This window comes from Arvicola amphibius, chromosome 13 (genome assembly GCF_903992535.2).
Source record: "Arvicola amphibius chromosome 13, mArvAmp1.2, whole genome shotgun sequence".
Classification (NCBI taxonomy): domain Eukaryota; kingdom Metazoa; phylum Chordata; class Mammalia; order Rodentia; family Cricetidae; genus Arvicola; species Arvicola amphibius.
The window spans coordinates 54,071,138-54,089,362 of NC_052059.1; the positions used below are offsets into that span (position 1 = coordinate 54,071,138).

At 43.5% G+C, this 18,225-nt stretch overlaps 1 protein-coding gene across 1 annotated transcript in view; it reads left to right on the forward strand.

Annotated features, from left to right (window-relative positions):
* Positions 1-18,225, forward strand: part of Atp8a2 (ATPase phospholipid transporting 8A2) — a 448,432-nt gene that overhangs the window by 19,163 nt on the left and 411,044 nt on the right. The window contains 2 exon segments of the mRNA XM_038310231.1: positions 16,852-16,951; positions 17,465-17,563. Of these exon segments, the coding sequence (XP_038166159.1) occupies positions 16,852-16,951; positions 17,465-17,563 (199 nt within the window).

Genomic DNA, 18,225 nt, shown 5'->3' on the forward strand with positions numbered 1-18,225 from the left:
CTCATCAAATGCTTTTACTGTCAGTTCTTCGGAAACAATAGATTGATGTCTGTCCTCAGATGCAGGCACATTTGGGATTTAATGTGCTCCTTGGCATCCTTAAGTCTTTTATAGCAGTTGAGGTTTAAAATTTGTTCATTCAACAAATACATTTTTGGTACTTAGCATATAGTGGTGTATACCTTTGGTCGATAGCCGGACAAAGTGCTGGAGACCAGGGCTCTGCTGGGCTGCCGCGAGTTTGAGCTTCCTGTCCCTTTCCAGCTTTCTGGGCAGGGAGCAGGGAGCGTTAGCGGTGCATCGTCAATTTTTGGAATTCTGCTTGTTGCCCTTGTTCGCCTCTCTGCTCTTTGTCTCAGTCTCTTGAAGGAGAAGCTACTTTCTGGGTGGAAAGATAGAGAACAGCCTTCCAGCATGTTCTTCCTGGGCCACGTGGGTCATGCCACGCCTCTTCCTTAGGTTTTCTACCTTACAGCTTAAATGCCATAGCTCTTTTCCTTTAAGCTCTCCTCGGGGGAACAAAGTCACAGAAGTCGCTGCTCCAGCGGAGTCCCAGGCCTCAAGGAGCCATGAGAAGGAAGGTAGAGCTATTCCTAACTCTTTTTTTTCTCTTTTTTCTTTTTTTGGTTTTTCGAGACAGGGTTTCTCTGCAGCTTTTTTAGAGCCTGTCCTGGAACTAGCTCTTGTAGACCAGGCTGGCCTCGAACTCACAGAGATCCGCCTGCCTCTGCCTCCCGAGTGCTGGGATTAAAGGCGTGCGCCACCACCGCCCGGCAACCTAACTCTTAACTGCGTCACACAGACGAGATGCGCGGTGAAAAACTAATGTATGCATTTAAAATATCTGCGCATGCGTGTTTCAGGTGGGTACCTCTTGGTTTCGCTGACATGATGCTACATTGTCCGAGGGAGTCCGGTAGGAGTGCCCCTGACATCACAACCCCGTCCCCAGAAGCTCACAGCGGAGCCGCTAAATCATCCCACAAATTTCCAACCTATTTCTTTTGATTGGCCCTGAATTTTAAAACAACAACAACAACAACAAAATGATCCGTTGTCTGCTTGGAGTGCAAGGTCCAAAGAATAGGGTGGCTTAAAAATTCACTTTGAGCTAAGTGTGGAGACCCGCAGTGCCGCACATAGCTGAATTTCATAGCAATTATAAAATCAACAGTGATTGTGTAGCATTTACAAGCTCTAAGGAAAATAGAATCAGAGACACTCCAGTTCTGTTGTCATCATCTTTTTCCCCGTAGCTGGGGCTCAGACCCAGGGCTGCATCACGCCTGCTAGGCGCATGCTCTGTCCCTGAGCTACACCCGCAAGTTCAAGTTCTCTTGTTTTTCTGTGACCACTTGGATCTAACATTTAAAACACCGAGAGTTATAAATTACGAGGTGTAAGATGTTTGATCATTATAAACTTTAACCTTTACAAAATTCTATTCAATCGTATCCCCAAAATTAAAATTTATTGGGGATATTTTATCGTTTTAAAGTTGAAAGCCAAATCAAGAAGCAGGGTGAAACCCGAGCAGTGTGGTTTGGTCGCTGTCCAACTTGGATCTCCCACAAGTGCGCTGCTTCAGTGAGCTTTCATTTACTGGTCACCTGACGATATTAACAAAAGTTTTCCCACCAGCCTGGATCTGCTATGTGGAAATAAGAATAGTGAATATGTCATTTTGTGGGTTTTTTTTTACTCTTTTGTAATGTAATAAATTTTTATTATTTTACTTGGTGTAATTTGATCATATACTTTCCTTCCATCACACTTAGCATGATTAAACCACAGCTTAGTAAAGGTGAATTTTGTTTTGTTGCAGCATGGGGGCTGTACCCAGGCCTTTGTACATGTTTTGTACAGGACGACTCTACCACTGGGCTGCACCTCAAACCCTAATATTTTTCACTCTCCGTTTCTTTCTGGTCAATTTTTATATGCTTTTGCATTGCAGTTGCTGCTAAAATGGGCTTTTCTGCATAGAGGAGGGGAGTTGAGGGTTGGCCATGACAGGTACCTTACTGTAAGAAGCCGGCTCCCTACTGTGTTCTCAGTCAGCTACCTTGGGGCGCCATGCTGGGCTCATGTGGCTGCATTCTGAGGACCAAGAGCTGCCACGGCTGCTCCTGAGTAGGTGTCCTCCTGAAGAGGTGACACTTTCTCTTTCAAGGTGTCTGTGTCTTCCTGTGTAAGATGATGAACGCACACTAGAGTGTCCATAGTCCCTCTCAGTTCTGTGTGCGGATGGCCCCTAAGCTGTGATCTGACAGTGTGGTCTGTCACCATTCACTTGGGGGTCATCTAGCAAGGCCATCAACATTCCTGCCTGCTTGAGGAGATGTGGAGGACCCGTTGGAGCTTGCTTTAATTTCTCTTGTGCCTTGGTGTAGTCTGTAGGTTTGGTCACCTCTCTGCCCTTATTGCTTTAGTGGCTGCAACCAGGAGTGGGACAACTGATCCTGATTTTCTTTTATTTTTGCCAATTTATGCGTGAGTTTTGTTCTGTTTGAGACAGTCTCACTAGTGTCACCCAAGGTGGCCTTGAATCCACAATCCTGCCTCAGTTTCCCAAGTGATACGGTTATAGTTTTGCACTACTTGCTCATGATTTTTGATATTCATGTAAAACAACATTTATATTTTGTGTAAAATGTAATTGCCCATAAAATAAAATTCACCTCAATTCTGGAAATATCAAGACAGTTTTTATTATCACCATGTGTTTATCCATTATTTTGGTCTTGGTCTTGAGTGTTTTTTTTTTATTGCCAACATAATTTGTTACATGTGTCTGAAATGTGTGAAAACCCCTCAATGCAGAGTCCCACACACAGTTTCTCCATTTGAAGAATGAAATAAATCAGTAACCGTTCCCTGCACAGTGAGACTTCTCACCCCATTCCTTTTTTTGTCCTCAACAGTGACTGCAGAGAAACCATTGTTTGAAATGAAATTGAGACATGAGACCTTGTCTCAAAATAAGAAGTATGTAAATAAATCTTCCTGAACCAAATGATTTTAAAACATGAAATGAAATGGAGAACCTACTCCAGAAATTCCCTGGTCCGAGAGGGTGTGGTCATGTTGTGTCCTGGGCTTTGTCTAGCAGTGAAGATTTTCATAAATGGGAGATGGAGAGGGTGTGGCTTGACCTTGGCTTTGATGCTAATACTCTTTGCTTTCTTTTCACTCAAGTTTGTGCTATATAACTGTGCTCATATTTTTTTTTTAAAGAAAGAGGAATTAAATAAAATGACTTCAGAGACCCTATTCAAACTTGGCAGGGCGGGGTTGGGGGAACTACTTAGTCTATTGTTACAACTTTGTGGTTTTTGTTTTATCCTCCTGCATTTTGCTTCTTTGGCTTTTTTCTTTTTTTTTAATTGGTTGGTAAAATTTATCTTAGGATTGCTAAGGAAATGAGAACAGCAAGGGGTACAGACATCACTCCTGGTCCTGTTGACAGGTGCAGTCCGTGGGGCATTTGGATAGGCAAACACAGTGCAGTTCAAAGAGTTATACACAGTAAAATAGTCATTGTGGGCTGTGTGCACATGACAACAGCCCCATAAGACTGTGGTTGTGTCTCATGAAAATAACAATGAAGTTTCCATCCTTTGGCACTTGATTATCACAGTTGTTGGCCGGTCCATCCACTCATATGGACACTCACTCTAAACACAGGTGGACGATTGGGTGCTTTGCTCTGTGTTAGGTCCCAAAGTCAGAAGGGGAATTGCATTATAGCCCAATGGCAGAGTGCTTGCCTAGCATGAGTAAGGCCCTGAGTTCCATCTCCAGCACAATGAGAAATAACCACAGGTAAAGTTTGGGGTCTTCAGTATGGAGAGGTGAGCAGAACTTACTCCATGCTGTCTTCAGGAGAGAGGCATTGGTGACCAGGCCACACGTCTAAGTGTTCTGTTTGGGCTTTTGCCCGTCTTGTAGATGGTTGACTACCATTATTAGCATTTGAAATTTTACCTCTAACGCCCCTATCCTGGAGAGAGATCAGACAGCTGGGTGCTGTTCAGTGATTTCCTGCTGCACAGTGAGTGTCTGTCTCTGGTTGTCACGAGTCTTCGGTGACGAGACTGATTCAGTCTCCAGGAAGTGCTCTTTATTGTGTGGATGGTGAAAACCTGACAGGCTTCCCCTTCTGGTTGTGAGACGGGCTGAGTGTGTGCCATAGCTTGGTTAGTTTCTTACCTTAGCTGACCTCAGGAGATGCTGGGACACAGGTATCTGGATGCAAGGTAAAGAGTAATTATCTCATCTGAAAAGGTTTTGAAGTAAAAATTCGGAGCAGGGCAGGAAGTCCAGTGTTAGAATACTTTCTTGGTGTATGCAAGGCCCTGGATCCTGCTCCCAATCTCTCTCTCTCTCTCTCTCTCTCTCTCTCTCTCTCTCTCTCTCTCTCTCTCTCTGTCTCTCTCTCTCTCTCTCTCTCTCTCTCTCTCTTTTTCCTCTCTGTCTCTCTGTCTCTCTCTGTGTCTCTGTCTCTGTCTCTCTCTCTCTCTCTCTTTCTCTCTCTCTCTCTCTCTCTCCTCAACAGTTTAAATATAGAGTAAGAGTAATAGCTAACCTTTGCTGAGAACTCACTGCATCCCAGCTCTAAGGGTTGTATTTCTGTTAACTTACTTGATGATTTTTATTATCAGATATGGAAACCAAGACCTGGAATGGCTAAATAACCCATCCAGTGTCTCAGAGCAAAGCCAGAAGCCTGGTTTGTGGCAACCATGGTCTGCCAGCAGAAAGATACTGAGACCCAAATGCTGAGAAACTCACATACAGGGTCATCCTCCAAATCAGTACATAGAGGGAATGACCTAAGAGAAGGAAGATTGAGACATTTCATGCTTGATTGTGAGCTTGGGCTTCGGGATGCCAGGGGATAAGTACCTCTGAGCTGAGCAGGCGGTGTGATGTTGTGGCTCACGCTGACCCAGGTCCTGGGTCAAGATTCCAGCATACAGCATGTTCTCCAACACTAGCTGTTATTGGGTCCTAGAGTGGTTTTGAATATGGCACTATTCTATTGGAAAACAGTCGGAAATGAATTGGGAGGTGGTGGTGATGGGATATTCTAACTAGCCAGAGTAGCCTTGGAAATGATGAAATATGGGAAAAATCGCCAAGTATCTCCAGAAATCTTTAGGCTTCCAGCCTTATTGTGACACGATACCAATTAAAAAATGGTTTTACTGTCAAATATTGAGGTCCATTACTTTCAGTGAACTTCTGATCATGTTTCTGCTCCCTAAAGGGGACTAGATTTCAATGAAAGTGGTTCTTAGTTCAGGTTGGACAGACATAAGTTGAAGAATGCCTGTCTTACCCTCCTGTAGGGTGATGTATGGAGAAAATGTTAGGAAAATGTCAAGCTGACATAGCACCCACAGTCAAAGAACTGTGAGGTATGTCGGTGACATCCAGAGAGGGTGAGCAGTGCAGTGTATGCACTTGTGAATGTGTGCATTCTGTGTGCCTATGTGCGTTGCATGTGCATATACATGTGTATGTGTGTGGTGCATATGTACATGTATGCATTGCCCATGGAGCCCAGAAGGAAGCAAGGATCCCCTGGAGTAGTTATAGGTGGCCGTTAGCTGACTGATGTGGGTGCTGGGAACTGAACCCGGGTTCTCTGAAAGTGGATCAAATGCTCTAAACTTCTGAGCCATCTCTCCATCCAGCCCCATTTCTGTTTTGATTATTTTCTAATTCAGTTAGACTCACTTGAGGGGAGATGACAAATTTTTTTTTTTGTTTCTTTTTCTGTCTACGCAGCACATACAGAGGTCCCTATTCACCTTGGCACTTAACACTGGTTCCCTCTGGGGATGCACTGGGGACTGTTTTATAAATAAAGCAGGGAGGCCATATCCAGGAGACATGTTGTCTTGGGAAGGCGTTGTAACAGGGACTCCTGAGCAACTGTGTTCCTAGTGTCCTTGTGCAGAACACTCAAAACTAGACATGGCTGTGGGATTGGATCAGGGCTCACAGCACGTGAGCTGAGGAAGCTTGAGGACGTCCCCATGCCAAGAGAGAAGTGTGCAGTCCTCTGATTTCCATCCTGTGGGGAGACAGCCAGGAATTAATCGAGGACTCACCCAGGCTATTGTGATGCGGTAGAGAAGAAGTCTGGGACATTGTCCCTTGCTCCTGCCAGCACTGGGTCTCCTGACCCTACAGAGTCAGGGAGTGAAAGTAACTCGCTGTGCTAGTGGAGTTACAGGACTCTCTTGTCTAGGGAGGTAATTCAGTTTCTGAGGAAGAACTTCTTCTGTTCTAGCAGAGCGTTTGTGCGTTTGTCTAATTTGTGTGTCTTCATTATTTGCTTTCCAGAAACATTTTGGAGTCGTTATTGTCATTGACTTTCAGTAAACAAAGATTTTCACATCTAAGTCATAGAATCTGTTTTGCCTTGGAAAACTGAGCAAACTGTTGGGCAAACACTATGGATTTATCTTAGATTAATGAGGTTTTCATTAGCAGTAATTGAAATCATTAATCTTCGTGTAGAAAGTTATAGAAAAACTCCAGGTGCGTGTTGCCAAAATGATGACTTGGCAGTGTTAGAAGCCCTGTTTTCTGAGAATCTGCTTTAGCACAAAGCATGTGGTGTATGGCTTTAAGGGGCCCTTCAGAGAAGCTTAGAATGGAGACGCTTTCATCTAGTCATGGTGTCCAACCCCAAATTTTGATTTATGATTAAAAACTGACACTAACCATAGACTATTGAAGAACATACAAACACACACACATAAAGAATTTTTAATGTGTATTTTATTAATTCCTTGAGGATTTTGCACCTTGTACTTTGATCATCTGTATACCTCCTCCTCTCTTCTCAGATCCACCCTATCCTACCCTCCCAAATTTGAGTCTTTTTTTTTTTTAAAAAAAAAACTCATCCAGTCCAATTAGTGTTTCCCATGGACTCTTGCATGTGTGTCCGTCCACTGGAGCATGTTAGGTCTACCAGGGATCACACACTTACAGAAAACTAACTTTCTCTTTACTGGTAGCTATCAAACGTCAGTAACTTCTTAGCTTGGGCTAGTGATTTCCTTCCTATGCTGGGATTTTTTTTTTTTTGGCTTAATCTTTCAAAAGTCTTGTGTGTGCTTTCATGACCCCTGTGAATTCACACATGCAGCTGTCCTGCTGTGTTTGGAAACACTGTTCCCTTGCTGTCGTCTGCCACCTCTGTTTTGACAATCCTTCTGCCTCCTCGACTGCAATGATTGCTGAGCTTTGGACAGAAGAGAGTAGGTGATAGATGCCCCATTAGGGATGAATACTCTACCATCTCGTTTCATGCACCTCGACCTATTGTGAGTCTCTGTATTAATTTATCTGCTGAGTAAGACATTCTCTGCTAAGGTTTGAGAGCTGCACTAGCCTATGGGTACAGTGAGAGGTCATTAGGTGTCAATTGAATTCAATGTTCCCTTAGTGATGTAACAGTAATAGATGGTCTCCTAAGGGCCTCTAACCCACCTGGACCTCTAACCCTCCTCCTCCTCCTTCCTTTCTCCCTCTCCCTCTCCCTCTCCCCCTCCCCCCTCTTTCTACAAGACCAGGTTTCTCTGTTAGCTTTGGAGCCTGTCCTGGAAACTAACTCTTGTAGACCAGGCTGGCCTTGAACTCACAGAGATCTGCCTGCCTCTGCCTCCCCAGTGCGGGGATTAAAGGCATGCGCCACCACCGTCCGGCTTTATATAGGGCTTCTTAGGCAAAGAGTTTTCCCAGGGAGACGGGGGATTGGTTAGTTTTTCCTTGCTCAGGGATTGGTCAGTTTAGTTGGTCAGGGGCAGAGATGGCTCTGCCTTCATGGTCAAACTGTTTCTTTCACTGATCGTTTTTAGCTTTTTGACTCTAATCTTAGGACCAGGGCATGTTTCTTTCACTGGTTCTGATTCTAGGGACAAAGTGTGTTTATTTGACATTAGTTTCAGAGTCAGGGCATTTTTCTTTGGTCCTGGGTTCAGGGATAAAGATGTTTCTTTCCCGACTCAGGTCTTAAATCCAGGGTATATTTCTTTCACTGGCTCTGGATTGAGTCAGAGTGCTCATTGATTGGTTGGTGTCCTGCTCCAGTTGTCCCCTTTACCCTACATTTATGCCTAACGAGTTTGTTAAGAAATATGGCATAATACATATTGTTTCTGGGGCATAGGGAGATGGCCAAGGTCAACAGAGTTAAATCAGACAATGCTGATGAAGAGAAGATGGCATATCTCAGACACAGTTACCTTAGGACTGATAACGGCAGCCCAAAGGAAGAGCTGGCTCCCCAGAAACCACAGCCTTGACTCTTGAAGCTCTGGCTCCATCCCCACATAGGCATGGACAAGTCTTAGCCTAGATAATGGCATAGAACTGAAGTTAACTTTGTCTGCTCATCAGGACCTTGGAGAAGGTCAGAGGTTAGTCTGTCTCTCCATAGCTGACACCTGAAATCTTGCTCTGGCCTCCATACATAGGTGCATGCATGCAAACACACACACACACACACACACACACACACACACACACACACACACACACAGAGAGAGAGAGAGAGAGAGACAGACAGACAGACACACACACACAGACAGACACACACAGAGAGAGAGAGAGACAGACAGACACACACACACAGAGAGAGAGAGAGACAGAGACAGAGACAGAGACAGAGACAGAGAGTGAAATGAGTAAAATGTATGAAGAAATGATGCTGGAGGAAAACCATATGCCCTAGACTTATGAAGACATGTTTGACTTTAATAATTATCAAGAAACAACTATGTAACTTGATACATTATTGACATGAAACTCAGCACTATAAAGAAAACTACTGACAGCTATTGCTTGCAGGCTATTGTATAAGAATGTATAGTGAATGCTTCCATTCACTCCAGTTAGAAATGACACAGCTAAGGTTGTTGCTCATGGGGGATGACCCTTTGTCTGCCATGCTCAGATCCTGAGTCCCCAGCATCATGAGACAGAGACACAAAATAGCAGTTGAGTTTCTCTTGTGTAAAGTATGAAGTTCAAAATATTTTGGGATGTTCTCTACTGCATATTATAATCAAATAACTGTGATCCTCTGGGAACAGAAACGTATAAGTTAGAATTTAGGAAAGTGACTTGCTACTTTTAAGATGCCACATTCCCTTTGGAGTTGCTAATCCTCCTTCGGGTAATCTGTTTTATGGAATTATGCTCACAAAAATACATTGTAGAAGGAAGCGGCGGGCTGTGTCCCGCCACCTGGCTAGCTTTACCCAAAATAATTACACAGAAACTGTATTCTTTTAAACACTGCCTGGCCCATAGTTTCAGCCTCTTATTGGCTAATTCTCACATCTTCCTTTAACCCATATTTAGTAATCTGTGTAGCACCACGAGGTGTGGCTTACCAGGAGAGATCTTAACCTGCGTCCATCTCGGAGAGGAGAAGCATGGAGACTCACTATGGTGACTGCCTGAAGCGTCTCCCCAACTCTCCCAGAATTCTGTTCTGTCTACTCCACCTACCTAATTTTCGGTCTCTTAAAGGACCAAGGCAGTTTTCTTTATTAATTAACCAGTGAAAGTAACATAGACAGATAACTCTCCTCCATCAATGCATGAGCATATGAGTGCAAGTATTTATTGTGTAAAATGAATTCTAATTGGTCTTAATAATTAAAAACTCGGAGTCAGCTACCGGGGGCAAAAGCTAACGGGTCAGAGAAGTAGAGCAGCCAGCCACTAGAGAGTTCTTACCTCTGCCAATGCTGAGACCAAGGGGTGATTCTGTCCTCAGACTGCGTTAAGCTCCTGTCTCCTCCCATCTTATATTCCTCTCTCTGCCCAGCCATATCACTCCTGTCTCCACCTCCCTAGTGCTGGGATTAAAGGCGTGGGATCCTAAGTGTTTGGGTCTCCTTTGTGTGAGCTCTGTTTCTCTTTTAGACTGGATAATTTCGCGTAGCCCAGAGTGACCTTGAACTAACAGAGATCTGTCTGTCCCCTGGGTACTGAGATTAAAGTGTGTGCCACCACTACCTGGCCTCTAGTGGCTTAACTTTGCGCTCTGATCTTCAGGCAAGCTTTATTTGTTAAAACACAAATGAAATATGACTACATATTGTAATGTATAATAAAGCCATGTTCATGATAGAATCACGGTAAATTATAGAATATTGTGTAACCATTATAAAGAAGGACTTACAAGGACCTTTATAATATTACAAGGAAATATCTTAGGATATTTGCATTGTGCTGTGACCTGTTCACAATCACACCCACTTCTCTATGTACAATTGCATCCAGGACCCACAAAATCAGAATATAGTTCTGGGCTTGCACATGATAGTATGTTAAATAAAATGGTCAATAGAATTTTGTAGGAATGGCTAGCATGTTGTTTTTGCACAAAGTATCCATCACTGGATGGATAAGAACAAAGCATATGGAGACATTCAGGTAATGGAGTGGTTCTCAACCTTCCTCATGCTGCAGCCCTTTAATACAGTTCCTCATGTTGTGGTGACCCCAGCCATAAAATTATTTCGTTGCCGCTTCATAGCTGTAATCTTGCTACTGTTATGAATTGTAATGTAAACATCTGGTATGCTGGGTATCGGATATGTGAACGCTATGAAATTAGGCTCAACTGTGGTCATGACCCACAGGTTGAGAACCACTGGGATAGTGCCTTAAGCATCCTGTCTTGGAAGATTTGTGGAATTGCTGAGCCACACTGCCGTATGGTGTTGAACCCCGTGCTGCTGTAGTGCTGGCCAGCAGAGGGCACTGTGTTGTTAGTCTGTCTGCAGAGTCCTCTTAGGCTACAAGGCACAAGAGAGGCCCTACAGAGGATGTTTGATGTGGCCGTCTTAGAGATAGCCACGTAAGAAAAGAAGCTACTTCTGCAGAACCGTCTGTCTGCCTGACTCCCTCGCAGTCTTATTTGCACTATGTTGACATGGGTGAGTTGATACACAGTGTACATTTTGCCTTGACCTGAGTGGGGAAAAGCTTGCTGGAGTAGATGACCCCTTGGGCTGTTGGCTCAGAAAAGGAGGATGTGGTCTGATGAAAAGAAGAAAGAATAATGTCATGGGAATTTGGCAGAGGATGAAAGGAGCCAGAAAAATAGTAAGGACTATTAAGTGACTTCCACTTTAGGAGAAGGCTGTGCGCTCTCTCTCTCTCTCTCCTCTCTCTCTCTCTCTCTCTCTCTCTCTCTCTCTCTCTCTCGATTGTGGGGAGCAGGGGTGAAGAGGTAGGGTAGCAGGGAAGGGAGCCTGGTGCTGAAGTCCAACCAGCTCACCTCCAAGAAGGATGACGAGAAAGCTTATCCAAATATGTATTGGAGTGCTAGTGCTTGCCAGGCCCTTGTGAAATCGGCCAGGATTCGCCCCCTTCCACCCGGGAGCCTGGGGCTCCTCAACCTCAATGGCTGCTGGCCAGAGGAAGTGGTTGTTGGGTGCTGATGGGAAGATACGGATGGGAAGGGCTGCCAGACCATTCTGTGGTGGGGGCAGCAGAACAACAAGCTGGTCTTTAGCCCGACATCATCTTCTAATAACAGCCGCTGAGGTGTGGTCACTCTGAAATGACTCCAAGAACAACTGTTCCTTCCTAGTTCTATCTGGAGACTCTTTAATGTTTCACAGACGATATAAAATTAGTATGCAAAAAGCATATACAGGTGGTTAGAAGTTCAAACAGTTGGACTTACCTTGGAAGTCAACCAATAATCTTCATTTGGAATATTCTTCTGGAAGCAACCACTTTGGACTCTGTCTTGATTTCTCCTGTTGGTTTCTATCACACTTCAAAATTAGAATCAGTGATGTAGTTTTCCTGCATGTGTATGCATGTAATGTGTGCATATTACGATCATTGTGCTGAGGACGGGACCCAAAGCCTTACATGTGCTGAGAAAGTATTCTGCCTCTGAGCTACACTGTCCTTCCCTGTAAGTTTTTAAAAATTAAGTTTAGAAATTGTCTTCACGGAATTCTTTAACAAATAAAGATCTAACTTACCGACCTTAGAGCTAAATGGTGAAGTGGTGGATCGTGGTTCCTTCTTTTTTAGTATAACTAGTTTTCCCCTCCTCACCGTTCAGCTTAAACAATATTTGCATATTAATATCTCTATATATTTATATTATTCATTCTCTCTATATTTGTATTTTGCTTATTTTTGCAGTGCTAGGCATGGAACCTAGTCCTTGACATGCTAGGGGAGCCCTCTAGTGCTAAGCTTCACGCTGGCTCTTTTCTGTATTTTGGAAGTAATCCTGTCAAATGGTCTCTATGTCTACACTAGCAAGCTCCTCACTAGACAGATTAGTCACTGTAGAGCTATGTTTTAAAGTGGTTACTGCAAGACTCTCCTGGGTTATATCCCCAGGTTTTGGCTGAAATGTATGTTTTCTTTCTTTTTAAAAAAAAGTAATTGCTTGTAATACTTATTTATGGTATTCACTGGGATTCTTCAATTTATAGGTAGTGTGCAATGATCCAGTAAGTCAGTAATTGCTATCCAGTTCTGTTGATGCCCCTGGTACAGTAAGGAGCTTCCCAAGGGCATGAAATGTGCAGAATACAGTGTAGTCTGGCTGGGTTATACAAATCTGGAGTGTTTCTCTAGCGGTCTGTGTTACTAGCAAGAAGCACAATGTCTAATTGTTTTTTCTCTTTGCAAATATGTTTTTAATAGCTTTGTGTCTTTAGAAAATGTGTTATAGTACAGTTATAAACTTTTGCATCAGGCTAGCACCCGTGTAATATCTTACCCTGACTCATGTATAACTAAATTCCTCCTCCCTCCGCTCTGCCCTATAAATGGCTTATGGCAAATTCTGCTGATCAGGGGAAAAGTTTCTGCTTCTGTAGGGTACTTCGACAAATCCTTTTAAGCAAACGTAGTTATCCAATCAAAATGTATGTCACCCTAGACTTCTATGGGGGAAAAAGAGGGCATAGAAAAGCTGTTTAACTGAACTTGGGGCCCAGTTTTGGAACCAATGTCCCTGGCCCTGCTGCATGCACACAATACACCACGTCCTGGCTTTCAACTCAGTTGTCTCGTTTCATGGTCATTTCCAGCAACTCTGTCATCTTCCTGCCCCCTCTCCATACATTACCTTCCATGTTCATGTCTACCTGTTTTATTTTGGGATTTGCTGAGTTTAACCAGGGCAATTTGGACACAACTAAAGGCAGCAATTCTCTTCCAGAATCTATCAATAGCCAGCACTTCAGTGGTAAACCTTAGGGCACTATGAGCCCCTCCTTCTTCTGTGACCAATTGTTGCCAGGGCTAGCCCTATGTGAACCCAGTGGGAGAGAGCATGGTTATTGTGAGCTAATGATTGCCATGGTTGTGTGAGTCTAGAGCAGTGGTTCTCACCCTTCCTAATGATGAGACCATTTGATACAGTTCTTCGTGTTGTGGTGAGCCCCAACCATAGAATTATATTGTTGCGAATTCATAACTATAATTCTACTACTGCTATGTATCGTAACGTAAATATCTGATATGCCACCCCCAAAGGGATTGCAGCCCACAGGTTGAGAATCACTGGTCTAGAGAATTGCCTTCCACGGCTCTTCAACTCCTATCTTCCAGCTCTTAAACATTTCCTGCCTCCTCTTCTGCAGTGCTCCCTGGGCCTTAGAGTGGGTGGTGAAAACGACTCCTTTAGGGGTGAGCTCACAGCTTTCACTTATTCTCAGCATCTTGGGCAGCCAAGAGTCTGCATTCATCACTGTTCATTGTCAGAGAGGCTTCTCTCTTAAAGGATGGGTGCAACTTTTGTCTATGAGAATACACATAAGTATGAGAATTCAGACTGCATACTTTGATTTTATGCCCAATCCTGTGTGTATGTGGGAGACAAACAGGAGTCCTTTGGTTAGAACTAAGCTCTTCAATAGAACCTGATAATTTTCATCATCATAAAATGAATAATTAATAAATGAATTAAGAATAAATAAACTTATAGAAAAACATGCATAAGTTCTTAGGACATTTAATATTGTCATCTTTTAGTCCTTCAAATCTTGGTAGTCTACAACCCCTTAGTGACTTCCCCTCCTCCTCCTTTCCTTGCTCTCCCCTCCCTTTCTCCTTTCCCTGTTTGTCTCTTCCCCGTCGATTTTTGACATATTGACTTACTGTACAGATTAACTTGGCCATGAACTCATGATCTTTGGCCTTGGCCTCCCTAGTGCTAGGCTTATGGGAGGTGTTATCATACTTGGCAGGTTTGGTAGCAGCTTGGTTTGGTTTTCCTAGGGATCAAACCCAGGCCTTGAGCATGTTAGGAGAGTGCGTGTCATTGGGTTTCACCTCCAGTCTGCAAAATGAGCATCCTCAAGAGGAGATAGGATGGTGTCTTCCAGGGAGCTGGGAGGATGTGGGGCTCCCAGAATATGGACCTGAAACTCCAGTCTGTACATCAAGCCAGCATCTTGTGCGGACTTCAGCTTGGCCTTCTACTCTCTCGGTGGCTGTTAAATGGCACCTTTACTGTTGATGTTGAGTAGATAAATGTGTGCTCTGCGTGTCTACAAGAGAAGAGGTGGTATGGCTGCCTTCAAGGTTCTTGTGGATTTACTATTCATGGTTGGAAGATGCGTGCTAAGCCAGTTCAACAGGCAGGTTTCTGGAGGCTTCTTCGGGGGGAACTCACGCTTTGAGCCACTGGTAAAACTCATAGTTATCAGTCCCAGCCTCTCTTGTACTGGGGAGCCAGTGCAGCCAGCATTATAGATGGCCTTTCTCCTGCCACATGGCTGCTGAAGCCCCTGCCACTCTGTTCCCCTCACATTGTAAAATCTCACAATGTGAATTCCACAGCTAAACTACACTTGGATGGGAAGTGTGAACTACCCTGCCTCCTTGGAAGCTTCTCTAAAATCCCACTCCTGCATCCATGGTCCCTGGACCAACAGCACTGGCCTCCCGTGAAAGCTGGATTTGGTGTCTTCAGAGGGACCTAGAATATCTCCTCTGTGCATCAGAGAGACAAGTGTGTACTGAGTTTTTATTTATTTAATTTTATAAATAATCATATTCAGTGCCACGCAGTGATTCTCTCCTAGAGGAAAGGGTTGTTGGCCTTGCTCATTCTGCCTCAGGAGAAAACTGTTAGCTCACTTTTCTGTATCTGGCATGTATTTCCTTTGTTTTTATTGGTGTAAGCAGCACTCCTGTTCTTCCCAGCTCTCCACCTTTGTGGTATGGGCTCCTGAAACATACTCAGAACTCTACTGAAGTGGAAGGTGTTCAACCTTGAAAGAGTTATTTACTAGATGCGTATGTATGTGTGTGTACTTATGTGTGCATGTCTGTGCACTGTGTGCATTTGTCACACAGATGGAATCATATGTTCTAATGTATAATCAGATATTTTCTATAGTTTTACTTTACTGGTGTGAGCTTTTGTGTTTTTTAAACTGATAATTGCTTTCAACCACCAGTTCTTTTCATCTTTTCTTCCCTCTGGGAACCTCGAAAGTAAGAACGTGTTGTAGTTCTGAATTGTCAGCCTGGCTTTTGCTCTGTTGTTCTGGCCTCAGTTGCTGTCAGGTTCAACAGCAGTCCACATCATCCTATATATGCTGTCTCTTGGGTTTTGGCCCCTCTGCTTTGGTTCTCCTGGTGTGTGCATTTGGAACCTGCTATACCTTGCATGACTATACTCAACGATAGGCTTAGAACCTTCAATCCCAGCACTTGAGAGGTAGAGGCAGGAGAATCAGGAGTCCAAGGTCACCCTTAGCTACAAAGTGAATTTGAGAGTACCCTCGCCAACATGAGACCTTGTTTCAACAACCAACACATAAAAAATAAACAATCCATAAAAATAACCAAATAAAGGAAATAGTAGGCTTAGGGTCGTGCTTTCAGAGAGTAGCTGGGAGTCACCCTGGCTCTCTGTTTTTCTTTGGTTCAGTTTATTTCTTTGTTCATTGACTGCTGTGTCCTATGGTGGGGAACAAACATAGGCAAAGCGCACATTTTCCCTGTTCCAGTAACCTCTTCTGGGGACAGAGAAATAGTGTCATCCCTCAGTGTCCATGCAGGATTCAGTCAAGACCCCTTGAGATATGAAAATCTATGGCTGTTAGTCCTTTCTATAAATGCAATTGCTTATGCATAGAACCCACGTACTTCCTCCCATGCTTTTGGATTGCATCGAGAGGATGATCAGATTATATCTCAGTGTGATATAAATGCCATGGAAATCATCATTATAGTGTGCCGATTAGAGAATTAGAATGGAAAAGCCTGTATGTGTTCAGTTCAGATACAGTTGCCTTCCAATCTATGAATGCAGAAGGCTGATGTATGAATCAAAGCAGAGGCAATATAATCTGAGAATAACCACTGTGGTTTTTAAGGCAGAAGGGCGCTGTAGAATCTGACCAAATTTAATGGAAGCTAATGATGTAGCTGTGATGAGATGAGAGAAAGATCACTCATTAGAAGGCTACGGGTGAAGGGAGAGGGTGGCCAGGTGAAGCCCAAGTCTGAGCAAAGGTTGCCAGGTGAAGGGTGCGTGGTGGGGGCAGGGAATGGAAGCTCTTCAGATGTGGGTGAATCTGCAGCGTGCCATGTGCACGGGGCTTCACTGAACTGCTTTCCACACGTGTTGCTCTTAGCATGTAGCTCCCAGGTGGGGGTAAATGGCCTGATCACCACATGGGAAAGTTGAATGTGCGCATCAGAGTTTGAACTGAAATCATCTGGGAAGCTTCTCTGATCAGCTGTGCCCTCCTACCCAGGACATGCTGTTAGGGGTCACTTGGTTTAGTGGTCTTTTCTTTGTTCTTTCAGTACGGCCAAGTACAGCGTGTTGACATTTCTACCTCGATTCTTGTACGAGCAGATTAGGAGAGCTGCTAATGCCTTCTTCCTCTTCATTGCCTTATTACAGGTAATTTTTTTAAGTGCTTAAAATTTGCAAATTCAATTACATGTAAAGTGAGATTTCTTTTCTAGCGAGTATCTTTACTGGAATATTTGCAGACAGTTCCCTTCTCAAATTATCACTGGAGTGAGCAGGCATGAACTTGTATAAAACAGACGCGGGAGAGAATGCCTTGAAAAGAGTCATTACTAAAAGAGGAGGGGGGACTGGTTCTCATGGGTCATGCTTTTCATGTGCACTTTCTCTTTTTTTATTAATACACATTCATTATATTAGATACTATATTCCATTGCTATATTGTAAACATATGTATTATACATGTATTTTGACTATGGAGGTCATACTTTTAACCCATTTTTCCAAACACATTACCATGTAAACTACATAGTTAGTTTTGAATTAGCAGGCCTTTCACTGTGTAACAGAAATGGACTAGGCTAGTGAGTGCTGGGTTGAGTGCTGTTTTCCATCTTTGTGGAGATGTCCACGTGTCACAATCTCCGTTGTGTTCTCTTCCAGCAAATTCCAGACGTATCGCCAACCGGACGATACACCACCCTGGTGCCATTGATCATAATTTTAACAATTGCAGGCATCAAAGAGATTGTAGAAGACTTTGTAAGTTTTTGACTCTGCATACTAAAGCATCGTGTTATAACATTTGAGGTGTATGCGACTGGGTGATATTACAAGGAAATGGCTATAGCTTAAGCAGCTGCTAGTGGAGTGGTAGTGTTTGCTGGGGAGGAAGGTACACTTCTGTTACAGAAGGGGACACTTGTTCTTCCCGGCCATATAGCTAACTTAACCTAAAATAACCACACAGAAACTGTATTAATATATCACTGTTTGGACCATTAGCTCTAGTTTCTTATTGGTTAATTCTTACATCTTAATTTAACCCATTTCTATTAATCTGTGTATTGCCATGTGACAGTGGCTTACCAGGTAAAATCTTCAGCGTCTGTCTCTGGCTGATCCATAGCATCTCTCTCTGACTCTGCCCTTCTTCCTCCCAACATTCAGTCCCATTTCCCCTGCCTATCAAGTTTTGCCCTATCAACTAGCCAAGGCAGTTTCTTTATTAACCTATGAAAACAACATATAGACAGAAGGAACTTCTACATCACACTTCAAGAGCCCTAAATACCTGTGCAGTAGCTCTGAGGCGCTTCTATGTCCTGGGTCATTTTGTTAGAACCTTGCTGGTGTCTATCGGTATTAGTCCTTGTATCCTACGTTAGAGTCCTGTATTCAGGTATCAAGTGAAACCTTTAGTT